Raw genomic sequence first — 27,258 nt, forward strand, 5'->3', positions numbered from 1 at the left:
AGAGAGTTTTGAGTTGTTCTCTATTAAAAAGCTTTGACATTTACGATTTAACAGAATAATATGTTACATCTACGAGTGATATAAATAACTTAAGGGTCAAATTTGATCACACTCGTAATTTTTAATCGCAGTACAAATTCATCGTGCCAAATAAGATGTTACTGAATAACTTATTCTGATATCTAAATACAACCTTGATAGAATAAATCTAAACAGAGATAGCCTGAAGAACAAAAACACAAGAATATTTTATGCGCAATGGAGATCACATAAGCATTAATGCACAATGGCTTTACAAAGAAAACAACAAAAATATTGTGTCTATACATATTTTGACTGGTTTCCACTCTGCACAAAGAAGACATCTAAAGTTACAGAGAGTCCTCATTCTGAAGGCATTCAGCAAGCAACTTCTACATTATTTTTTTTCTTTGAGAATGCATGCGCTTAGTCCATTGCATGAGATACAACAACAATCACATATTGGAATTGCACAAATCATTTGTGTTCTTTGTAGCAGAGACAGTTTAGTTTTACATGCCTACTCAGAACCGGAATGAGCTCATATCCGGTGCAAGAGAACTTGGGCACCATACTGAGGCTGAAGGGTCAGGAATAGCATTGGAGCATGAACATAAGAAGGTGAAATCCTGAACTCATATCGTTGCAAAATCATGGCGAGAGCTACTTTCGCCTCGACAAGAGCCAGATTTTGTCCGACACAGATGGTGGGTCCGATGCCGAAAGGAAAGTACGTGCCAAGATTGTAATGCCCCTTGTCCTCTCCAAACCGCAATGGATTAAACTCGTTGGCGTCGGCGCCCCACAATTCAACATCACGGTGAATAGCTATGATAGGCATGTAGATCTGCGTGCCGGCCGGGATATCGAGTGTGCCTATTCTGGCATCCCTTGTGGCTACTCTGTTGAGCGCTACAGCTGGGGGATACAGTCTCAGAGTTTCCTTCAATACCATGTTTACCTTTTCCAATGCAAGTGAAGTTTTTGTATCAGAACAATTAGCAATGACATGAATACAATAACCAAGTCAGGCACAGAATGTTCTTGGGCGTTGTCGAAATTTAGGCGCATTAGGGCACAAAATTCTACTCTTTGACATTATGTCCAAATGGTTGAAAGCTCAAAGATAAATTTGTAAAAACTCGTGCTACACTAGAATAGATATATAAGCAGTCGCATTAATCTTATAGAGGAACCTAGATGCAAGGATTTAAGTGCCGTGGCACGGGGTCGTGCCGGAAACTTGCCAGCACGGTACCGCACGATCCGTGCCGAGCTGTGCCGATGCGTGCCGGTCAAAAAAATTCTTGTGTGCCGACACATAATAGCATAAAATATTTATTTTCTTTAGCAACAAAATATTCTAACTATTTATTATATCTTTTTATCACAACTTTTGAACTTTATTGAGAAAATTACTTACTAATTTAAAGAATATAGAGTTTCAAGTTGTGCCATTGGCACGAGATCTGTATCGTGCCGGTATCTTGTTGGCACGGTACGGCACGGTGGATACGGCCCGTGCCGACGGGCACTTAAAACCTTGCCTTTATGTTAGCAAGATGGCCATTATTGTGTTTGTCAATTATGCAGGAGATAATATAGGGTAGACAGTGGCAGACATGGAGAACTCGATTAATTTTTTTAAATTGCTACTCAGTTCAAAGTGGAAGTTAAAGGTACTTTGACAACATAGACTTGACTGCATGTAGGATAGCAAGGTTAAGATTCTTATGATTCAGTTGATACCATTATTTCCATAGTAACAGAATTTTCAAATGAGTGTTAAGAAACTTCAAATACAGATAGGATGGTAATCTAAATTGCCCTCATTATTGCACAAGATTCTGGTATTGGGTAGAAATATCTTTCAATAATCAATCCAACTCAAAGCCAAAATAGCTGCCATTTCTAAATGTAGACGTGTCCGACCTACTTAGAGTCATTGGCATTTCTAAGTTATGAAATTGAATTATTTCTCAAATTACATTTCCATCAACTAATGCTGCTCCAAATGGAACGTTCTCATATCGCTACAAAATTTACACTTACGCCATTTGAAATATTGCTCACACAGTATTGCCCGAAGAATATTGTTTTACAAATTTACCTTGAGTTCATGTTATGTAAGATGAGAATGCTCTAGGACTAAGATGTGTTGGATCGGGACAAAATGGTAGATTAGCTCTAAAATCTAGATTGAAATAGGCTCACAAAAACACCCATTAGGAGTTAACATATTTGAACACCAAGAATTCAGTCTCATATTGAATAGGGAGATATTAAACTCACAATTTTGAGATTGCCGAGTTCGTCCGCACTAGGGAATTCACGATCGGAACAAACTTGGTTGACTTCCTCACGTGCTTTGTTTTGCCAATCTTGATGGAATGCTAGAAGCAGCACCGACCATGTCAGAAGGTTTGCGGTTGTTTCCTTGCCGGCAAAGTAGAACGTTTTGCACTCATCAATGATTTCCTCAATCCCCATTTTTTCTTCACCTTCAGCTTTATTTGCTGATATCATTAGACCAAGCAAATTCTTAGAGTTCTCGCACTCTTCTCCGTTGATCTCAATCAACTTCCGTAACGAGCCCCGAATTTCCCTGTTCAGTCTCCATCGTTTTTGGTTGTTCTTTGTTGGTATAAACCTGTGATAAAAGATTAAAAAAAAAAAAATCATCATCAACTTTGCTATCAGATTGGCAGAGTACTTTGACCTTCGTTTTTTGAACTTTCGATCCCCTCACACGGTGGCCCACATAATCCCTTCAATTTGCAAGAATTTCCTATGTTTTGTAATGCAACCTCATAATAATGTAACTTTAATTTTGACCTCTTCTCTCTGTGATATTAGTTTTCAAAAGGAATAACACACATGATAAAATTCTTTCATTGTGCTTTCATCACTAAAGCAGCAAACTAAGAATCTTCCAGAGAACACCTCATGCCAAACTTTTAGAAGCGCCAAATGCAAGTAGTTGGTATATATTGTAGAGGCATTGTTGGCATTACAAGGAAATACCATTACAAGGAAATCCCATAACAATATGGGATATCCAAATAGATGATACGCACCTGTACTCAAACGATCAACAAATTAATGATTTCTCAATAGTACATAATAAAATGGCCCACAATTCAGCAAAAGACCTAAAAATAGTTAAATTATTATGCAATTGTTTATTAATTTAACAGGATGTGGATGATTGATTTGGTACTCCCTAGGAGGTTTATCTTCTGTGAATGTGTTAATTCTTATGAAAGATTGATGATTAAGCTATACCTTTTCTGCACATATTTTAAAAACAGGCCATAATCAATACATTGTAATTATGTTTATCATTTTTTTTAAAAAATATTAATTATATTTCTCATTTACATTTAAAAAATCACTATTTATGTATCTCCCCTTTCCAACTTCAAGGACTCCCTAGGGTTTGGCTCAAATAAAAGTATTACCAAACTGCAAGTTCTACGGAACATAAAGCTAACAAATCAATAAACCTTATCCCTGTTCTGTAAGCCATAACAAGTTATACCATATACGGTAATAACTCATACTTGCTTACAGATTCTAGTTTAGGGATCTGACTACTACAGCCTGTATGGATGCTAGAACAATTTTCTGGCATATCACCTCACATATACTCGAGGGCTATTTGTTAGCTGGTTGTTGAGAGGTTCGAAAACGTCTAAAAGTGTTTAAATGAGTAACCATAATGTTCAAGGATATGATATCTAAAAGGCTCTGTACCTTTAGGACCTCATAATGGCTTATGCGAAAATCACAAAAAAAAAGGCCCAGGCAACATACATGATCCCTCTATAACTTGCTCTACCATTTGGAAACAAAGTTATCACCCAAGAATTAACTGATAACTGTTTCTAACTTTCCATACTTTTTCCATCACATATTGACCAATAATATATGATGATCTTATTTTGGTGTCCAACAGGCAATTTATGCTGGAACATGAAGCGAGATTCCTATCCTTTTTCCTTGTGCCAAAGATGACATATGGTGTCAACTGAAAATTAATCAACTAAAATCCAAGATAAGCCCTAATGTGTGGTTAAAACCACCTTCCAAATGCCAATTGAAAATCAAGAGTGTTGAAATGCAAAAAGAACTACAAGGAGCATATCCTAAAGAATTGAAGAAGAGAGAGTTTAAAGCCGAGAAGAATGATTACCCTTATGAGAAAGGCTGGAGAGATTTGGACAAAAGTTTTTGAGGATGCCAAAGTTGTACAAAATATCTCTAGAACCAAGCTATATAACCAGGAAAACAGAAAAGAAAAAATCCATGATCATCCAACCCCACCAAACACATGCACACTTATTCCAGAAGGAAACTGAAGGGTGAGAATCTAAGCTACACATGCAACTGAAGTTGGAAAGAGATGAGAGTGACTGCTCAAACAGCATAAATGAGGCTAGATTTCAAATGTAAATCCATAATAACTTAAATGATCTATGAAGCAACAGTCAAGAATACATTAACCAAAAAAATAGACCTTAGCATAGTCTGAGTGGGCCAGGTTTCAGACTAGGTTAAAAATGACCAGCCTGTATACTTGTATATTTACTTTAAGCCCAGGCCTGGTCTAAAATGACTTGGCCATATTAGGCTAATTGGAGTCAACTAAGAAAACTCTGGGGCCTGCAAGTCAGAAGTTTTTACTTAGATCTACCTATAAGATTAACCCTTGGATTTAAGCCAGAATCAAGGTTAATAAATCAGTCAACTGTTTGTTTTATATTATCCTATCGGCATGTTAATTAACTATTGGAAACATCTATAATAACAGTGGTGTCAATTGATTATAACCAATAGTCATGGATGAAGTGACAGCCCTTTAGTAAGAACTCATGCTTGTTTCATAGTTAATTAGCTAAAATATAAAAACTCAAAATTTCCCATTGAAAATTTTCTGCCGAAGCTCCTAACTGTGTTCTTTAAATTATTTTAGACACTAATAGACCGTTCACTCTTTGTTTAAAATAGGTGGTTTTTTAATTCTCCATCTATCTTCTCTCTCTTAAATCTTTTAATCTATCTTTTCACATATAAGGGATACAAATATTTTGTGGCAAATAAAATAAGCATGTATTCTACGAACAATGAAATCTCACCTGAACCCTGGAATATACACATTTCTAAATGCTAGAGAAACAAGAACTGCTTGTTCTTCTTGCAACTGAAAAATACGTTTTCCTTCCTCAAAGCTACTGCCAAAGGCCACGCGAGAAATGACATCTGCACTGAAGATTTGAAACTCCTTAAATACATCTATCTCAAACTCAGAGTTATTCCGGCCCAGCTCTTCCCATCTCTCCAACATTGTTAATGTACTTTTGGCAATTGCAGGTACCCAACCCTACAAGTAGCAGTCAATCTTCAAGATTTTCCTTGCCTCAACATTAACATACGGATGACAAATGGTAATCTAATGTAATTAAATATTAACTTACATTGCAAGTACTATCAAAGTTACAAATTGCTATGCTAAAATTATCAAAAAAAAGGAAGAAGAAGAGAAACAAACTAGAACACTGCAACTATCTAAAGAGAAACAAACTAGAACACTGCAACTATCTAAAATTTCTCTCGAAAAGAAACTACATTGTTACATCAAGCATGACATGTTAAACTTCTTTCTCAAAAATGGAATGCAGCACATGTAAAACCCACATGTACTGAAATATACATAAGTCTAGCCATGACTTTGTTCTACTTCGAGTATTCTAGGTAGCAGAATCTAAAGATGATTTTGTGAATAGCTATATTAGTTTGCAATCTCGTAAGTTCTTCACCTTTCACTAGAAAACAAAGAAACTATACAATGAATAATATATAGTAGGTTCTCTATGAAAATCGAATATAGTTGCAACCCAAATGCGGGCCTTTTTGAGACCAAAAATTTAGTACACATACCCTAGTGTTGTGACAATGATGAAATAACCATGTTTTCGATCTGTTGAGACTAAGTACTCTTGAAAACTGAGTCTAGCAATAGACATATACATAAGAAATAAAGATTTCAAGCGAGAAATAGAAAATCAATCTTATTTAGCCCTTGATTGCCCCGGCTTTTGCTGTGCCAAATAGTGTGTTTGGCCCCCAAACATTGTCTGCCTAAATTCCTTCATAGTTCTAGACAACAATTAACAACATTTTCCAACCCCACCGCGGAAGCTCATAGATGGAGCTCCTGCAATTGCCTAATGTAAAACGCTATTATTCTTTTAAGTTATTTTTCTAAAATGACAAGTTTATTCATACACAAATTATGATATTCTGTTATGTCCAAACTACAATTTTTTTTTTTCCATTCTCTTTCTCTACTTTAATTTTTTGAAATTGAATAATTTTAGTTAAATAAATTTATTTTTTTATTAAATATATTAATAATCTTATCAAACTTAAAAACTGAATTTATTTTCTAGTCAATAAAAGTAGATCAACTAATGTTAGTAACAAATAAAATTATTGAATTTAATAAAATTTATTTTTTCATGTAAAAATGTATGGAGACCCCCACAACTATAGGCCATTCTTAAATAGACCCTCAAATTTTATTTCATTTTGATTCAGCAACTGTTAATTTGTTTTTTAATCTAAGTTTTATGCTTAAGGGGCTGTTTGGTTCCTCGTAAAATTGCGGAAAAAAAATTTTCGGTGGAAAAAAAGTTTTCGGAGGAAAATAAATTTTACGCTCTTAGCGTTTGGTTTGTAGGAAAAAAAAGTAGTTTTCCGCTATGGGTTTTTTAGTGCAAGAGTCTTCTCCTAAAATTTTATTTTAAAAATAGACCTGTTAAATTTTTATTTATAAATATAGTCCTATAAAAGCGGTAAATGATTCACCGCTTTTAAAAGCGGTGAACCATTTACCGCTTTCTTTCTTTTTCTCACTTTTTTCTATATTTCTATAATGGTAAAAGCGGTGAATGGTTCACCGCTTTTATTCTTTTTCTACTCCTAATGAGGAGTTATGAATGCAATGAATCATTCACCGCATTTAGAGGTCTATTTTTATAATTATTTTTTTAAAAAAATTATTTTTACAATTATAAAAATTGATAGGATTATTTATAAAAAAAATTCCTTTTCCGTACGGTTGTTTGCGTTGAAAGGCAAGAAAGAAAGGGAGGAAAAAATTAGTTATAAATAAAAATTATTATATATTATTTTTTAATTATATATTATATATATAATATATAATAATTAATCATATATACAATATATTAATATTATAATTTATATTGTAAATAAATATATTAAAATATATTATTACATACAATATAATAATATAATATAATAGTATATATATAATATAATATTAATACTATAAAATAAATTTATAAATAATATTATAAATAAATATATATATATAATATATATATAATATATATATATATATATATATATATATATATATATATATATGATAAGAGGGGGCAGAGAGGAGGTACACCTCTCCTTACGTGGTCCACGAGTAGAGCGGACCTCGTGGACTGCGCCTTTCTTCTCCCGCGAGGCGCTGTGCGCAACGCCACAGCGAGTCCATCATGGATCTCCTCACGCGGCGTCACGAGGTGGACGGCCTCGTGGACCGCGCCCATTTTTCCCTTTGTGCGGCGTGCGCAACGCCACGGCGTTTTCGTTTTCCGCAAATCAAGCGAAAATGAAAACCTTTCTTTTCCTTAGAATCTGCAAAAAAAAATTTCCGGGAAAATTTTTACGAGACCACCAAATACTGAAAACCATTTTTCAACCGAAAAAAATTTTCAGGGTGATTTTACGAGGAACACAAACACACCTCTTAGTTATGTTAAAAAAATTATTGTTTCTATAACTTGAAAATAATTTTATAAAAATTATCAATTAGCTGAGAAAATTTTCATTTTTCTTTGACTACAATCACTTAATTCTAAAGCTTGAAGTTAGGTTTCTATCAAATTTATTTTTTATACAATTTACAACAGTTTAACAACACTTCAATAAGAATTTAATTGAATAGCTTTCTACGAAAAATGACACTTTATAATAGAATCAGTCAAAATTCTCTACAACCTTTCTCACAACACAACAATACTTTCGCACCGCACCTCTTGCAACAGCACTATGTCAATAGCCTAACCAACAAGCCCTTAAGCTGAAAAATGTGCATTAAGGCAAGAAGATGGTCTGTCACGAAATTTCCCCAAGTGTTGAGATCTTAAGCTCATTAAAGCTTAAAAGATAGGCATGCCAAATGGACTAATGGTCTGTCATGAAATGTTCTCGAGTTTGAGATTGCAACAGATAATGGGATATATTATGAACATTCTTTAGCCAGTAAATAGGAATGACGCTCATTTACAAGCTCTAAACAAATTTAGACCTATTGATATGATTTCAATAAGCCATTAAGGCCCCTGTTTGCACCTAGGATTGAATTAATTAGGATAAGATGACCAGAGTGATATTGAGGGAAAAAGATAGTTTAGCTATGACGTGTTAGGAATCATAATGGAATGGAGCGGTGGGAAAGGAAGGGATTTCCTAAATCCAATCATGTTCAATCCCACTCTCATGTGAACTCGATAAATATCATTTTGGCAAAGATTATTACCACCAAATTTAACGGCAAATCATGAGGCCTCTAAGTAGCGAACTCCACCTCGTTTCCCAAAACATTCTCCTCACTAACCTAATCCAACCAAATTTTAGGTCGAACTAGTCCAAATATCAAGCATGTTAAGATTTTTTATAGGCAACTTTTAGTAAAGTGCCCATAAAAAATTAAAAGCATAGATAGGCTTAGGGGGCTGAGCTAGATATCCCACTTGTCTACCACACCTATTGAACTAATAGAAAACATTGTGTTACCGATCGCCCTAGACAAGTCAAAGGCTTGATGGTTGGTACCCGAGTCCAAGTTCGATCCAAGTTAATTCACATTTCTAGCTAGTTTAATTTCTAAAAGAAATAAACGAAGCGCGGTAGCATGCTACCTATCTCTCTCAAAAAAAAAAAAAGAAAAAGAAGAAAGCATTGTGTTAGGCCTTGAACATGTTTTCTCCTTTTAACAAAGAGAAATGCTCCCAATTCCTCTCTCTTCTTTTCTTCTTTTCACAATTCACAATTTCTCTCAAAAGAAAGTCCTTACAGTAAGTGCTACTATAGTCACTCTTAACCTTTCAGTAGTTCATCAATTTGTGATGCAAAAGTAAGAAAAAGTGTCTCTATTTACATACAACATCCCTTGAATATGCTATTTCAACACTAAGATAGTGAACAAGGTATCAGCACTTGTTTGCCATTGTTACAGCTTCTTTATTTTCAAACAAGAATTCCACATGAAACTGTGTAGGAGGGATGGTGGCTTACTTAAAATCCTTGTGTTTGTTTGGATCAAGAAAAGGATAAAAAAAATTGAAGCAACTTTTGTTTGCTTCCAAAGTTTTTCTTTAAGAGAAACTATCATCCATCATAGTCCTAGATGCATTGCATGCTACCAACAATGATAACGAAGGAAGTCCTTCGCTAATATATCAAATAATATAGAAATTACTGTTTAATAGAAAATGAAAAAAAGGAAACGATACAAACAAGGCCTAAGATTATGTTTTTAAGGTCTACTTCGTCAGTCGAAGTTTGTCGTATCTTTAAAATCTAGGACTACTAGGACTATCAAACATCATGTGAGTAGTGAGTGGTCATATGGCTAATTATTGATTTTATGTCCTCCATAAGGAACTTTAACTTATTTTGACGAAAAGCCTGTTGCGACCACCTAATATAACCTTGCTTGCTTTAGTGACAACACAATTCCCAAAGTGAAGGTAGCTTGTCTATAGAAGATTTCTTTTCCTTTCTTTTTTTAAAGTTGAAGGAATTGAGGCCATAAAAGATACATTGGCACAGACAATTCATAACTGAGTATAAAGGCCCTTAATTACAAATAATGAATTGTCACAAACTAAAGTTGAAAGTATATTCATTCTTTTCAACACAATCTGTAAAATACAAGCTGTAAAAAAAAACATATTTAAAGTATTTCCCATGATTACTTAGATAATTGGATTGATATGTTTTGTAAAATCGGAGCCAAATTCCAAAATGCTAGTTGCCCTGGAGATAGCATGAAGGGGCAGATATTTTACAGGGACACGCAACAGAAATAAATAAACAAAAATATCAGAAAGTAGGCATACATCAATACAAATCATAAATTGCGAACCCTAAAGGAGCGCTCCCGTATGGCGGTATTTGGGGTACATTGTAGGCCCACGATATTTGGCGTACATGTAGGGCCATAATATTGTGAAAAAAAAAGTTTTTCCTTTTTTTTTTTCCCATGTGGCGTCCCATTGTGAGGCCCGCGTATTGTTTAGGGAAAAAAGAATTTTTCCTTTTTGTTTTGTCGTGTTGCAGTCTTATCCTTTTGGTGTGATTCGCCTCCTCTTCCTTCCCGATCGCCTCTAGTGGCTTTGACCTTCTCTTCCAGCCGCCGACGCGCCTTTATCGGGCGACATGTGTCTTCTCTTTTCTCCATTTTTCTCGATTAATGCCTTACCATGTCGCATTCCCATCTACTTTCTCCTCTATGCTTTTATTAATGGCCTATCCGAGCTCCGGGCGTAGTAATGACCAGTAACGGGCGGCAAAGGCGGTTAACGTTCCTATCGCGTCCTCGCCGGTGGGCACCTCCTCGTCCGAGAGCGACGGGCCATCCTTTGCTGCAGTGGTCGGCATGGGCTGCTATACGGATTCTGTTGTGGGTGCCATTAATGTGCGTCCTGCCGGCAAGGTCATGTGTCCTTCGAACTGATTCTCTATCGCCAGCCGTTGTAATACACTGGGACTTTCGCAGAAATTGCGGCAGTTCGAGTTATGGGAATGGTGTGTGGATCACTCTACATGTTCTAAAAGGTTAGAACAATTTTGGGATTAAGTTAGAGGATGATTGGAATTCTAAAAGCTAAGAAGTGCATTGATGGGACGAATTCACCTTTTCTGCTTGCGTACGGGTATACCATTATGGTGTACGGTACACCAATGCAGAACAGTGCAGCTTGGTGCTTTTTCGTAATTTCACTTATGGACACCTACCTATTTGATCCCAGCACGAACTCTTTGGAGCTTGCCTGGAATGTGATTAGAGCCAGAGAAAGTCAACCTTGCACACATTTTCTCTCTCTCATCTCTAGCGTTTTGTCTCTCTCTACAAAAGGGGGAAAAGATATTTACTTCGCACCGATTTCGCTCGTTCCGTCGTCGCTTGCGCTGTTCTACGCTGTTGCGGGCGTACGCACCGCCTTTGGCAGTGGCAAGAGAGCGTTTAGGAGGATGATTCGCAGCCGGACCAGTTGAGTGCTGGTTGCAAGCTTGAGAGAGTAAACGACTTGATTTTCGCTTACTTCGACGTTTCTATGTTCGTCGATTTGAGTACGCGATTTCAGATTTTTTGCCTCTTGCTGTTCTAAATGAGGAAATTCAGCTATTATCAATTGAGTTAATTAGCTGGAATTGAACCTTCTTAGTACCCTATGGTAAGCTACTTTGAAAGCTAATGGAGATATTCTCAGCCAATTTATGAAGCTATTTGGACGAAATGCTATTGTTTGGCGAACTTAGAATGCAAATTGCGGATTTTCTTGCGAAAAGCAGTTTCGAGCTTTCGTGCAGACTGACATTGTGTTACCTTAGTAACTGATTAAAGCTGCTACTAACCTAAGCGGTAGCTAGAACTTCGTTAGAAAACTGAAATCGCAAGTTCTCCGGCTATATTTATAATAGTCAATGATTTTGACGCCGTTGTTGATATTGTTCGGCAGCGAGAAGGTATTTGACCTTGAATCGCCTTCGGTTATGCATTGGAGCCTTCCGGATAGTAACGTGAGGGTAATGAACTAAGCCCAAAGCATGGAATTAACTTCCCACTATGTTTATCTATTAGGAATTTTGCAAATATGGAATCTGTAAGTACTCGGTCGCTCGTGCGGTTTTGTTACCGTTGTTTCAAACAGTCTTGGGCTTTGTTGAGACTGAATTTTGGAGACGGCTTGGTGGACTGCTTGAGATAGTACAGGTGGGTCGGACCTAACCAGAGCAAGTGAAGCTCCTCTATGTTCTATTGACTTCACTAATAGAGATTGATATATTGTGTGTTATTGTCACTATGTAGGTTGCTAAAGAATTGGGGACATCACGTTGTGATTAAGCTTAGCATAAGTGAAAAGAACCTCTATGAAGTGAGAGAATCATGCATAAGTGTCTTTAGCTTATAGTTATGGTTTATATTTATTAAGTGTAACTATGGACATAATGATGATGCATTTGAGAAGAGAGCAACGATGACATGCTTTAGGACTATGTTGGAGTGCCACTGATAAGTGAAAGATTTAACCTGGTAAATTTTAGCATTACTCCTTGGCCGGCTATCTAAATAGTAGGATCTAGTTGTTGTTTATATTTATTTGAATTCGATCGAGAGATCGAGACTGGAGATATTGCCAAATGAAACATGACAATTGAGACATGTTGGACTGTGGACCTTGTTTAGTTTGCCATTGTCGCTCATTCGCACACGCTTGTGAGGGTAGCTCCCTACAAGCGGCACGCCGGAGTTGGCCTACGCGACAGTTGCTCGCGCGTGCGGGTTTGGGTGCCGAAGTGGATTGCCGTGGGGAGTGATACTACCACGGGGCATTAGCGGCGCGGCGCAAGCTGGACTACCTTGAGTAGATCCCTGTGAATGAAAGGAAGTGCTAAAGGATATTGGACAGTAATGAATGCATTACCAGGTTACAGTGTTACAGTAGTTACTTACACATTATCCATGTTTATGCTTTATACTAGATAGCCATACTTTATTATTCAGTTGATTCATACTGTTGATGCTATGATCACATGTTGTTTACATGTTCATTATTTGAATTTGCTTATGAATTGTTAGCATTGAAAATATATCAGGCAAATTACTGCTTTTATTTCCATTCAGTACATCTTGAGCCTGTTGGTGTAATTCGCCGAGGCGGCGGCTTACCCACTGAAACTATTGTTAATAGTTTCTCACGCCCTTTTGGGTGGTTGTTTTTACAGAGCCTGTTACAGAGAGACGCTAGGATGGGGCAAAGGAGTCGCGCCTAGCTAGTGACTACTAGCGAGTGTGCTAGTCGATCACTTGCTACTCGCGGCTACGGCCGAGGGTGATGTCCCTATGTATAGAGAGACCACCGTTGTACCTATTCTTTTTGTATACCCATGGTGTATATTTTACTTTCGGGGTTGAGATTATAGTGGTGTTACTTCTCCTTTTGTTGAGATCTTGGATTGTATACTCTTTGTATATTGACTTGGATTTGATACTCGTTGTATATCGACTTGTACTTTGCTCTGATATCAGGATAGGACTTTCTTTGTTTTACTTCCTATCAACTTGCTTTCTTCGTAGACGCCTTATATACTGCAGGTGTATGGCGGGTCTGTGCACGTACCGGATATGCTTCCGCTGGTACCCGGGCGTGACAAGCGTGCACTGACGAATGAAGGGTGCCAGATCTCTACTATTGGTTCGATGTCTTAGCTTTCCCCTGTTTGTACTTTCCTTTCCTCTCCTTGATTTTGTGCTTCTACTTCGTTGGCTATTTATCGCAATTATTTTGGGGTTTTTCTCCTTTTTGCTTCGTTGCTTCTATCCTTCTGCTTTTCCTCCTTCTACTTTGTTGCTTTCTGGTATTTGTAGCTTGGCGATTGGCTCTCAGTTCTATTACATGCTTGGTAGAAAACCTCAAAACCTTAAGTGCTCTATGTTATTTTGTCTATTTGTTTGATTACTCCTGTGCTTACTATTTACTCTTTCTTGATGCATGCGGATCTGTATTACTTTGTGAGATGAGATTGTGATGTTATTGCGGAATTGCTATTGTTACCTACACTTTGTTGATAATATTTCTGAAAAGTTCTTTGGTTGATTTATAGTAGGCTGACTGGACTTTTGGCAATCCCTACAGCTAGTGCTAGCTAGAAATTTTTTGTTTTTTGTCCTATTTCATTTCGGATAATTTCCTGAATCTTTTTTACTTTTTTGCATTTTGTCCTATTTTATTTCAGAGAATTTTTTGAATCTGTGTTACGTTTTGTACTGCAAATTGTTATGGGTTTTGTTGTGGAAGAGTTGTCTTTTGGGGTCTTATATGTTTTCATAACTTGAGCTTTATTTGGTATTGCGTGCTTTCATGGTTTCTATGGGTATTATATGGCTCGATGGGTTATACTTTGCTTTTTCATGTTTTTGTTTGTTTGGTTTGAAGGTTTTGGATTGGTTCCTTCATATATAGATCCTAGGAAACTTGTAGAACAACTATAAGAGAAAAGTATTGTTATATTCTACGAAAAAAAAAATATAGAATACGAACTTTTTCTTTTGTAATTGAGATACGGTGTAGGTTGCCGAGTCATGTGTGGGTGCAAAATTGGAATGAGGTGAAAACGTTTTGGCATAAAATTGACACGAAAACAATTGAATTGGGTCACTTTCTTACTACAGAGGACCTAAGCGCAAATAAAAAAAGTTTTGGGCTAATTTGCAAAATGGCCCTTTAGTGGAATTCCACTAAGAGAGCTTTGTTCTTATCTCTTTCTTCTCTCTCTTTCTCTCAGATTATTGGTAAGAAAAGACAAGAAAAGAAAAGAAGAAGAAGAAGAAGAAGAAGAAGAAGAAGTGAAGAAGAAGAAGAACAAGAGGTAATTTAATTTCTTTCTTCCTTCTTTTTCCTTTTCCTTCCCTCTCTCTTCCTCTCCCCCTCTCCCTGCTGTTGCTGAGCTGCTGCTGCAGCTGTTACTGCAGCAGCAGCATCAAGCTGCTGCAGCTGTTGCTGCGGCAGCTGCTACTGCTGCTAGCAGGGCCTGCTGCTGCTGACTGCACAAGCAGCAGCAGCGGGAACCCCTGCTGCAGGGGGGAGGCCAGCATTAAAAAAAAAAGAAAAAAGAAAAGAAGAGAGAGAAAAAAAGAAAGACAAGTAGAAAAGCAAGAAAGGAGAAAAGAAAGGAAAAGAGATGGAAGAAGGAGAGAAAAGAAAGAGAGAATGAAATGGAATTAGTGAATAGACATTGCAATTGGCATAATTCGCATCTCTAAACTTCAAATTGACGCTTGCAGGGTGTCCAGGAGCGTGAAGTAGAGTGCTATACACATCCGGTTAGTTGCAATTTAAGGTATTTGGCGTTCAACTAGCGTGAATTGAGCTCAATTAGAAATTTTGCCTTTTTAATTGTAATTCTGAAGGTTTTGTCATGTTTAGAGTTTTCGGGCGATCGTGAGGAGAGGGAAAGCTGGAGTAGCGCTTCTCTTGCCCGAGTCAACGTAGCGAGTTGAGGTGGGTTCCAAGTCGTCGAAAATGATGGATTTCCCTCTATGTCTATTTGAATGCACAGGCATATGTATATGATCACATGGATTGATAAGGGCTATGTTAACATGAACTTGTGTAGAAGCGTAATTTCCTCATAAGCATTTATGTGAACAACGTGTCATACTTGAGCATTGTGTTGAAAGCATAACGTAGGTTTCTATATATGGTTTGAGTTGTCGATAGGGATGTTATTAGTATGAAGTTGAGTACTTATTCTTAGATAGCAGATTATGGAGGCCACACTTCTTCTCTAGACATTCTATGCATTGACATGAGGTCTTTCCTTCTCGTTGCATTGTACATGTCATGCGATACCTGATAGAGGTCGAGGATTTGGATTCTTTGAGGCCGAGAATTTGTGAGACATTTGTAGCTAGATCCTTTGGACATCTTATAAGTGAGTTGAGATCTTCGGCTCGTTTCTTGTGATTCGTTGACCAATCCATTGTCTCAAAGTTGTGACATAATGATTGTTAGCACTCTTGTATTTACTATTTAGAAATTCTAGTAGATTATGGGAGGCTATTTGACATTTTATGTATCTGAGTGAGTCATCTATTACTTATTGGTGCAGTGCATGCCTATAGTATTTGCTAAGAAATGTCATCTTGATGCGTCATTTATTGTTCACTTGTATCGTGCATGCCATATATTATGTGTCAGTGGCCGTGGATAGCACGGCGGTAGTGTGTAGATATTTGGACATAGAGAGAGCTTACGCTTATGCTATTGTGACGTTTGACCTATTGTTTACTCCATGACTACTCTGAGGACATTGGATTGGGCATTGTAATATTGTTGACCATGACATACACCATAGCCTGCAGAGCCACATTGAGTTTGACAGTGCGACGTGCTACTAGACTCCGTAGGGGTTGCTCCCCTTTGAGTGCCGCTCCGAATGCTGGCCCATTATAGCAGAGATATGTGTGCCCTTGGGAAGACGACCCACCTGTGGGAGTGGCGTTCAGGCTGGGGGCAGAGCATGGGTATCGACGGTGCACCTGCGGGAGTGCGATTTCGGTACTAGGCGGGCACAAGCTTGACCGGACATATGAATCGGTCGTTGCGATTGGGTACTCTTGCAGTATTGTTTATCTAAGTAGCATTGATGCATGCACAAATTAGCTTCTTTGTTTCATTTTCATTACATGTGCAGGGACAGGGTAATGCAGCAGGTAGAGAGATTAATAGTATTCATTTATCCTTACTACATGCATAGTATTGTTTATGTTCAGAGATTTTTTATTCATTTATAGTTTTTACAGTAAACTGATCAGTAGAGACATTTTCTTGTTCAAAGTATAGCCAATTATTCATTTACTGTTCTTTCAGTTCCATATAGTTATTCATTTACTGCACACTTTTCTGTTCTCCCATTCTGCTAGCCTGTGGGAAGGTCGTTGTCGTCAGACCATACCCACTGAGAACTGCTGCACAGGTGTTCTCACACCCTCTTGTGGTTTGTTTTTCAGGGATACTTTTACCGACTGATCGAAGTGAGGGGATATTGCGCAATAGATAGCATCTTCTACCAGTTCACCTATACATTAGAGGACCACCCGATAGAGAGCCACTCTGTACTACACACCTGTACTGGCGAGGGCCAGGGCCTCTTCCTTGTACTTTGTTTTGAGAATTGAGTTTATTTGATGTAGTACATGATGTACGGTAGTTTAGCTTGGAGATTGTGCTTTGATACATGTTGTTGTTCTTGGTGTTTATTTACTACTTCGTCTTGATTCTTGTTTTGTGGAAGCGCCTCACTTGACCTCGTTGATTGTTTTTCCTTCTTCTTTTGGGTTGCCGTTTCGTTCGGACAGAGGAAACTCTGTTCGTTTGGCGGGTCTGTTGACGTTCACGTGGACTTCCGTTGTGAAGTCGGGGCATGACAAAAAACTGATGGGGCCTTTAATATTTGCAATTTTTTGCCCCTAATACATATTGTAGTGTATCAGATTTTTAATATAATATAAAAGTAAGTGTAAATAAAAATAGTGTGAGATACTATTTTTATTGAACTTAAAGAAGTAAAATATAAGTCGAAAATGACTTGTGCTGAAATTGAAATGAAAACAGGAGATTTAGAATTTTTTGTAAGGAACGAGACTTATTTTTTTAGCAGAAGATTCACAGTGTCAAAAAATTATAAAAATTTGAGAATATGTCGAAACTATTTTTCTGAGGCTAGATTTAAAATTTCATATCATTCCGACACCCGAAAAATGGAAACGGAGCATAACAGCAATTTGATAGAGATTTTACTCGGTAAACCTTTCGGTGACAAAAAATGGTTCAAAACTGAAAAATTAATATCATGTTCTTCTGATTGATTTTAACTGAGCCTAACTGTCAAATTTGAGAGCAAACGGACAATCAAAAGGGCTCCGGCAAAAAGTATCAGATTTTGAACTGGACTAACTGAAAATTGTAATAGTGTTAGGGAACCTATATGTAAGCCCACACAATCTATCTATCTCCCTGGTTCTCTCCCAATAGGTGAGATGAGTGAAGGGTTCTCTTTCTCTTCCACACACACCAACAACATAAGAGCTTCACTCTCTTTCTCTCAAACCCTCTCCCCTAGCTCTCTTTCTCTCTCTCTAGTAATTTCTTCATTAAAGAGGAGGTTTGAAGGAGATGATGCTTACTTGGAGAAGAAGCTTGGAGCTCTCTAATGGTGGATCAAGTGTTTTAACCTTAATACTTAAGTTGAATTAAATTCTTACAATTGATGTATTTGAGATCTCCGTATAATTATAAACTAGATTGGGTAAAGGTTTACCATAGATTTTGGTGTTCTTAAAGATTCATGAAACCTGAGAAATACTAAGATCGAATATATATATTTTACGTATATTCTATAGGAAAAAAATGATATTAATAGTTATAACAATTTACTATTGTATTGTCTTTCCGCCGCAACGCGCTGGACCCCTTAACTAGTATACATACATAAGCATACTTAAGCATAGAAGTCGCATCAATATCGGAATCGGAATGAGAATAAGGTAAAAAAGGGAATCGGAATGATTCATTACTTCATTGTGTTTGGTTCGCCATCTAAATCGAAATCGGAATGAATCATTTACATTGTCGGTGTTTGGTTCAGATAGATATCAGAAACATAATCAAATAAGTATGTCAATTTTATCTTTATAATATATTAGTTTAAATTCAAACTAAAAATTAATATTAAAAATTTACGTCAAAATTTTAAAACGATGTCAAAATTTTAAATATATTTTTTAAAAAAAATTAAAATTTGAAATCGAGCGGATAATTCAAAATATAAAATTAAATTTCAATTTATTCAAATTCAAACTTGAAATTATAATTTAAATTTCAATTTGAATCCATAATTTTAATTTAAATTTTAAACAAAATTTGAATAAAACTTTAGATTTTAAATTAAATTTAGATTTAAATTCAAATTTATAAATTAAATTCGAAATGCTTGATTTAATTTTAATTTTTAATTTAAGTTCAAATTAAAATTAAAATTTATAAATATTTTTAAACTTAAACTTATGTTTTAATTAAAAAAATAAGCTTAAAAAATTAAATTTAATCCGAACAAATCAATTCCGCACTGATTCAATTTCCAATCCGGCTTCCTAAGATGGATTGGAAAAAGGGTTAATTGGGAGGAACTCCATTCACTCAAAAATCAGAATCGGAATAAAAATCTTGCATATTATTGTCCGGATTCATTCATTCTGCTTCTAAGGTAAAAAAGAGCGAACCAAACACACCTATGCATACGGATATAATGGGCACAATATGATGTCAATAATGAATAAAGAGGCTAGTATGGGATCGCTCGTTTCATCATTCCAATTCACCGGTGAAGTAGTGATCCATCATTTGGATGGCAAATTCCAATTTAGAGTTCGAAGGCCACTAAAGGAATTGCGGTGCCCTTGGTACTTCCATGTACAAAGTTCAATATATTATTGAATAAGTAGAAGTATTTTGATCAATTTGGACTAATCCAAATAGTTTAGCCCGTAAGGCTCGATGAACCCGGGTCCCATCTAACCACTTATACGCCCTACTCAGAGAACTATATCAAGGGGGCACAAACCTCAATTGCCTAAGTGCTGCAATCCTGCTGAGACCACTATGGCCCCAACTTATCAACCCAGCGAGCCCAAACCAACCATCAGGCATTGGTTCAGCTAAGTGGTGTCCTTTAAAGTCTCTGTTGCGTACCTGACTCGGCGCAACCCGTCGAGGATGAGATATCGCTGAGATGAAGGACGGCGTCGAGGATGATGATACGCGTAACAGCTTGCCTCGAATCGATCGGATCAGAATTAAGGTATTCGATAAGAAGATGAAGAGAATAGTTAGAAGAAGAGAATAGGAAGAATAAGAAGAAGAGAATAGAAAGGATGAGAAAAGATGGGATTAAGAAGAGAGATATAAGAGTTATTGAGAAAGAAGAAATTTCATTAATCTGCTCAACCAAGTCTCTGTTACACGCTGCCTTTTATTGCTACAGAAATAAAAATTAAAATAAAACCCTAACTCTAAGTGGGCTTCAATCCTCCCTTCGCAGCCCATCTCTTCACATATTTGAATTACTCCCCTGGGCCTCGGCTGGGCTTGGCTGGGCTTGTTCGGACCAAAACTGCATGATAGGCGGGTAAGCGGATCGCGGGTCCGCCTAATCAGCACTATCCGCAACCGAGCGGGGCTTGGGTTCGTGTTTTGCCTCCGATCCAGAAGACTGCCCATCCGACCCGCAAGCTTCCATCTTCCCCCAACCTTAGATCCTGTCGGATCTCCTTCTCACTTCGGCTTCCCTCGCTCCGATGCCTCTCCCCCATGAGCATGGTTCCAGAAGGTTGAAGCTCCTCGTCCTACGGAATGAAGCAAGGAAAAGCTAAGCCCCAACTCCCTTGTACTCATTCTACTAGACCTCATCACTAATACTACTCCTAATCCTCTCACTGTGCTTGGCAGGCGTAACAATCCCTCCTCCTTCAGCTGATCCTTGTCCTCAAGGATCGAAGTTGGGAAACTGGTGCTTAAGCGTCCAATAATCCTCCCAGGTAGCCCGCTCGACCGGTAAATTACTCCACTGTACCAATACTTCGGTTGCCGCTCGGTTTCCGCGTTGCCCCATCCTCCTCTCGATTATCCGTTCGGGCTCAGCTAGCACTTCCCCTTCCTCTCCCACTAGGGGTATCATAGGTGAAGCCGTGACCGAACTTGGCGGGCTCTTCTTAAGAAGTGATACATGAAACACGGGATGGACTCTAGATCCTTCAGGTAACCGCAATTTGTAAGCCACAGCGCCGATGCGCTCCAAAATCTGAAAGGGACCAAAGTATCGAGCCGTGAGTTTAATGTCTTTCCGTATCGCGATCGTTGACTGTCTATAGGGCTGTAACTTGAGGTATACCCAATCTCCAACTGTGTACTCTCTTTCCTTCCTATGTTTGTCCTCCTGCTGCTTCATTCGGTTTTGGGCCACTTGGAGACGATCCCGCAGCTCCTTGGTTAACTTGTCTCTTTGCATNTCCGATGCCTCTCCCCCATGAGCATGGTTCCAGAAGGTTGAAGCTCCTCGTCCTACGGAATGAAGCAAGGAAAAGCTAAGCCCCAACTCCCTTGTACTTATTCTACTAGACCTCATCACTAATACTACTCCTAATCCTCTCACTGTGCTTGGCAGGCGTAACAGTCTCCTTGTGGGTCAAAACCAATCCGGACAATCCAGCTTCATCTAAGCGGACTCAAAAAGTTCTTAAAACACCGACCGTCCGTAGCGCAATTGGCGAAAAGCTTAATTGTTGGTATCCGAGATCCTAAGTTCGAATCCTAATTGATTCATATTTTTAGCTATGTTTAATGCTAAATAAAATAAACAAAACGAAATGGATAGCATGCTATCTATCTCTCTCTCAAAAAAAAAAAAAAAAAAAAAAAAAAAAACCCATTTGGGCTTAATCCAAAATGGAAGATCTGAAATCGGAGACAAGCTGAGCCTAAACAACAGGAAACTCGAAATGAACCAAGACGATGTGACTCAAACCGACCGAGCCAACCTGATTCACACCTCTACGACCGAAAAAGAGTACTTGGTTCAAACCTTGTTTGACCGGAGCTGTCAACAGCTTCTACTGTTCTACAGGAAGAAGCAAAATTCAACGACTAGAGGGCTAGGGCCTACTAAAATTATGGAAGACTTTGCAAACATCAACATCAGCCTTATTCGTCACTACCGAATCAAGCGTCACTAATTTTCATTTAAAATAAAATAAAATTAGAAGAAGAAGAAGAAGAAGCAAGCATGGATCGGGATCGGGATCGGGTTGGTTGCTGACCTTGACCCGCTCCATGCTGAAGGCCGGGGCGATGATTCTGCGGTGGTGGGCCCACTTGGGGCCTTCGAGGCCGACGAGGCCCTCGCCGAAGAGCTGCCGGGCCATGGGGTTGCGCACCCCCTTCTGGAAGGCCGGCGCGTCGAGCGCCAGCCGCGGCCGAGTCCCGAACCAGAAGACGAAGGGCCGGCCGAAGCTGGCGGACCACTCGCGGTAGTGGGGGGCGACGCGGCCGGCCACGCCCGGGTCGCCCAGCGACGCGAGCGGCGCCGACTGCGCCCGCGCGATCAGGGCGCGCACCTCGGCCGCGTTGCCGTCGACGAGCCCGCGCCGCGGGGGGCCGCCGACGCCCTGCCGCAGCAGGCGGAGCCGGGCGCGGCGGGGGAGCCAGATGACGGCGCGGACGACGCGGAAGAAGAGGAGGAGGAGGAGAACGACGAGGATGGCGGGGGGAAGCAGAGGAGCCATCGGCGGAGATTGGGGGATGCGAGTGTGTCGTTGTTGGGTGCTGTTTCTGTACCGTTTACAACTTTCGGCGGAATGAGTTGACGAATGCCAATAATGAAAACACATATATTTGCCTTTGAATAATAAAAAAATCAGACAATAATAATAATAATAATAATAATAATAATAATACGCCTGGGCCGGAGCATTGCTGCTAACATTTTGAATTCAAATTTTAGCAAACATTTTAATCAAAATTTGTATTCAAATTGCGACTGGAAATTTGTGTAAAGAATTTCCAATGCAAACCATGTATTCAAATTCTAATTTTTAAAGTCTATCTTTAGATTTTTATATTTCTGAGTATTTCATTTAATTTTATAATTTAAATTATAAAAATTTTAATTGAAATATTTTTTATCAGCAACAGATGGATTGATTCCATTTTTTTATTCTGTATGTATGAACAAAGACAAATTAGAAGACCAAGATTATTCCGATTTTCTTTCGATCTATTCCTACATTAACCAAATAAACATGGCCTTATAGATACCGATGCTATGCTTTCCTTGGTTTCTATGGGGGAGAAGAAGAAGATAATAGGAAATTTGATATTCTGAGTGCAATTTACAACAAATTCACATAATGGCGTTATAATTCCACCTCTAATCTCTCTCTCTCTCTCTCTCTCTCTCTCTCTTCGTTCTCCCATCTTCAAATCCGAAGAAGAGAGAGAAAAAAGAAGAGTTCGATCTAATCCCCTTCACCATCACCGTCTCCGACATCGATCATTCGAGGCGTAGCAATCGCCTGAGAGCCCGCGTGGCCTCCTCCGCCGCCGCCTCACTCCGCCGCGGGAACCGCGGCAGCGGCAGCGCCCTCGGCGACGGCGACGCCGCGAACGCTGACCCCGCGTACGCGTCGNCCGCCACGAACACCGCCGCCTCCCACCCCTCCTCCGCCTTCTTCGCCGCGTCGTCCCCCCCGCGCTTCAGGATCCCGACCCGCCCCGCCGCCACCACCTGCTGCGGCCTCCCCGCGCCGCCGCGCTTCGCCGAGCCCTCCCACCTTCTCCGAGCCCCGTAAGTCGCCGCCCTCCTCCACGATCTCGCGCTAGGGTTAGGGTTCGATCTAGGGCTACAATTAGGGTTAGGGTTAGGTCTTCGGAACGCCGGGGAGTGCCTCACCAGGCAATCCTGCGGCCGCAACACCTCCGTCCCCATGGCAACCACCGCCGCGTAGATCGCCGCGAGAAGAGAGAAGGGGCAAAATTAAATTTATCTCCTCTCCGATTCCCCTTCTCCTTCTTCAACCTCCCTTCGGAGGCTGCTCCTCCGTGTTCTATTTTTTTTTTCCTTTTTTTTAACGATTTTTTATTTATTTTCCTGGCCCTACCATTATAATATAATGATGATGGAGGGTGGTGGAGTCACCGAGAAGCGTTTCCCCACCACCACCACCAACCCTTCGATTATGGGGGCGGAGGGGAAATGGAGACCGGCGGGGCGCACGGTCCGCTTGATGGGAATGGGGACACGTGGACGCGGTTGAACGGGTCATCGTGGCCCCGCTCCGCGTCGTACATGTCGGCCTTGGGGTTACGAGGATGGGCACCTTCTTGTCTCCAGCGCTGTTTTGATTTCATTCCACGAAACTTCATTGCTATTTTGATGATTGCTTCGAGGCTAACGTGGATCGTCTATTTTTTTTTTTATTGGAGTANTATTCGTAATTTATATAAAAAATTTATTAGTTTTGAATTTTTGCAAAGAAATACCGTCTTTTTGTATTTTATATCAAGTAATGCAACGCGCTTTTCCAAATTATATAGTATCTGTATAAATAGTACAACATATATATTGTTAATATACATTTTTAATAATTTTTATACTAAATTACGAATAATATAGTATATCACGCGAAAATAATATAATATATATGCCACGTCGCGGATTACTTGTTTCTCCGGACACGCTAACATACCCGCCATATACATAAAATTTTTTTCCTGTATACGAAGCGATATTTGTATCTATACCTGTAAACATACAATACTACAACCAGTAGTATAGAGCTGCTAAACAGAAAAATATATATAATTAACATCGGTTCAACATACATACATAATATCCAGAGACAAAGTTACTCGTCCAGCAAGGATCTAACATCAGTATATACAAGAAAAAAAAAAAAACCAACACAACATGCAGTTGGTACTCCTCTAGATCAGCGACAAAATGGGAAGGAATCCAACTAGCGACTCCCTTTTCACCATCCGTATCAGCAACAGTAGCAATCGAAGAAGAAGACTCTGCAAAAAGAGTAAACAACTGGGTGTGAAAACTATTGCAAAAAGAAGTAGTCCTCAGTGGGAACCGCTACCGACCTCAACGGCTTACCTACTAAGTCTACAGAAGTATACTTAAGGATAATAAAGAAAGCTGGAACGATTTTACAGCTATATGTCACTATACTATCACAATCCAATACTAACTATCTGTAGAAAATGCAATCTCTGACCCAATCTCACTAGGGACTGTGAACACGCCTGTCCCACCTGCCAAAACTACACTAACAACCACCACGCTGGGTCGTCAGTGAAAAGCAAGTCCAACCAGGACAAACCGACAACAACGCAAAAGTTCTAAACCCGACTCCGGAGTGGCACTCGTAGGCGCTACCCAACCGAGTATGCAAACGTATCTCTGTCGAGCTCAATCAGGCTCTCACAGGCTATAGTCAAAGCAGAATGGTCTAACAGATCTAACAATCATAACTCAAGTGCCATCGGCACAATCTGATGAGAAATACAGAATCTGGGTCCACCGTCAACCGCGACCCCACCTGACAGTCCGGAACAGTCTAAACACTACTTTAAAAATAAACTCGGCATTCCAGCACGAGTGTAAATTTATTCTACACTATTCTGAATATCCACCGCCTACAAACTACGGCGATACAAATGAACTACAGCTTCTAAAGCTAAATCTTGTAGTTTTCAGAAAATGACAGTACAAAATCTATAGTTTTCTCCTAAGTCAATTTCAAGTCCAACATGTATGATAAAACTAGCATTCAAAGCTCCAATTCAGATTTCATTTAAGAACAATGCAAATCGATGAATCGAGCTACTAAACATGATATATAAAGCCGAAAAAATATGCCGACAACAAACTAGGCTTAGGAGGAAATCCGAAGAATTCGGTAAACTTCAACCCACCTCTAGCGTGAGCCCAACAATGCAGGAAGTCGTTGGGAGGAGCTCGGCCAAGATCAACCTTGAACCAGCAACAACCTTCCTTAAGGATTTAAACACAAGAACCACCAAGGTTTCCATCAATACACTCAAATTCAGCACTTAAGCTTAATTCCTCCAAAACCTTAATGTCAAACTCACCTTCCAATCCACAATTCAGGTGAAGAAAAGTCCCAAAACCAGTAGAGAATGCTGGAGCAACATTCTCTAGTCTGAATTCCAGCTTCCTCAAAGATTTGATCCAAGAAAACCATAAAATTCCAATTTCAGCTCAAGTACACCAGTAGCTCAAAAAACATCAATTTGACCTAACTAACCTCAATCAATTGCTGTCAAATTAGCTTCACGAAATCTCCAAGAAGTCTACTAACCACCAAACCAAGTTTCGCAGCAATCGGATCTTCCTACGTCGCACACGAGCCAAAATGCCGAAGGTCGCTGCTTGAATTCTGCTGAAATTGTAGTGCTCAAGGTGGAATTGTGTAATTTGGAGAGTTTAGAGGGACTTTTGTGTAAAATCCGGGCTTCACTGTGAAGGAGGGTGAAAAACCATTTCAGGGGGTCGACCACATGCTTTCATAGAGAGGTGGAAGGGTACAACAAGCCTTAAGAATAAGAAATACAAACCTGCTATCCCTGCAGAAATTTGCACTTTCGGGCGCCCGAAACCCACAACTGGGCGTCCGAAACTCCCAGGCAATACAAACTCCTTTGGTTCCTTCGCCCGCGGTATGATGTGCCCTTAACATGGTCCGATGTACCCCACCTACCACCTTACACATGTCAAAGCAAATGTTAATCACAAAGTAAATATTCGGGCCCAATTCCGGGCGCCCGAAAATAGGATTCAAATTGGCTTCCAGTTCTAGTTCAGTTCAGCACTGAAAATCTAGGCGACCTAAACCATGTTCTGGGCGCCCGAAACTGGCAAAATTCTAGTTTTGCTTATTTGAGTGCGCCAAATCCGTTTCTGCATCCATTTTGTGCAAAAACGACTCCGATTAAGTCCCACACTCTCCAGATGTGTCTACCAGTCGCTAATACTGTAGCCAATCCGATACAAAACCCCCGGGACACTACAATATATTACAATATACTATAAGAGTCCGGCTACTATACTTTTATGAGTATTGGCTCTCTTATACTCATAAGTTTTCGGCACTTAGATTTATTTCATTGATCATTTCCACCCGTTGGATCATACTATTCAACCAACTACCCACTCAACCCTAGGGGACCACTATCATTCTATGTGGAAATCGACCTCTATCATCTTAACCACACATCTCATCAATCAACGGTTAAAAATTTATGAGTACAAGGGGGTCTATACTCATAAGAGTATAGTAGCCCCAGCCATACTATAAAATCATACAATATATTATAAATGGTGTATATTTTACACTATTTATATAAATATTTACACCATTTATATAAATATTGCACTATTATGAGAGAATATTGCATTATTAAAGTTTTCAGATATTGTACTATTTGAAAAAGTATGTTGCATTATTTGAGAGAAAAACAGCATTCTTTCGTCTTATTAATTATATATTATTTTTTGGCTAAATTGTAAAAAAATTTTCTGTCAAAATTCAATTTTTCACTTTTTTCCTTGTAATTTAAAAACCTATACTTTGCCCCCTTGTAAAATAAAAAATGTTCACAGAGGTTACGGTGTGAACTTTGATGATAAAATGACCATTTTGCCTAGCCTCTCACCATTTTGCCCCTCGTCATGTTCACAAGAAAGAAGACTGAGGGTATTTTTGGCAAAAAAAAAATATAA

The 27,258-nt window shown here is 38.9% G+C and overlaps 2 protein-coding genes and 1 long non-coding RNA gene across 3 annotated transcripts; 1 reads left to right on the plus strand and 2 right to left on the minus strand.

Moving 5' to 3' along the window:
• Positions 461-22,250, minus strand: LOC109709421 (cytochrome P450 734A1). Its single transcript, XM_020231664.1, has 4 exons — positions 21,767-22,250; positions 5,160-5,404; positions 2,314-2,671; positions 461-982 (listed from the first exon to the last, which is right to left on the minus strand). Exons 1-4 carry the CDS (start codon positions 22,229-22,231, stop codon positions 563-565), a joined length of 1,488 nt encoding a protein of 495 aa, XP_020087253.1. The 5' UTR covers positions 22,232-22,250; the 3' UTR covers positions 461-562.
• On the plus strand, positions 14,925-17,186 carry LOC109709423. Its single transcript, XR_002216088.1, has 3 exons — positions 14,925-15,231; positions 15,318-15,392; positions 16,904-17,186. It is a non-coding gene; the product is annotated as an uncharacterized LOC109709423 (long non-coding RNA).
• Positions 22,691-23,821, minus strand: LOC109709422. Its single transcript, XM_020231665.1, has one exon. The coding sequence runs from the start codon at positions 23,431-23,433 to the stop codon at positions 22,999-23,001; it is 435 nt and encodes a 144-aa protein (XP_020087254.1). The 5' UTR covers positions 23,434-23,821; the 3' UTR covers positions 22,691-22,998.

This window comes from Ananas comosus, linkage group 4 (genome assembly GCF_001540865.1).
Source record: "Ananas comosus cultivar F153 linkage group 4, ASM154086v1, whole genome shotgun sequence".
NCBI classification, from domain to species: Eukaryota; Viridiplantae; Streptophyta; class Magnoliopsida; order Poales; family Bromeliaceae; genus Ananas; species Ananas comosus.

Excerpts from the sequence above, each read along its gene's own strand:
- LOC109709421 (XM_020231664.1), bottom strand. The coding sequence starts at position 22,231 with ATGGCTCCTCTGCTTCCCCCCGCCATCCTCGTCGTTCTCCTCCTCCTC. Across the intron at positions 5,405-21,766 it reads TCAGCATGGAGCGGGTCAAG|GGTTGGGTACCTGCAATTGC; the intron begins GTCAGCAACCAA and ends TGCTACTTGTAG. Across the intron at positions 983-2,313 it reads AACTCGGCAATCTCAAAATT|GTAAACATGGTATTGAAGGA; the intron begins GTGAGTTTAATA and ends GCATTGGAAAAG.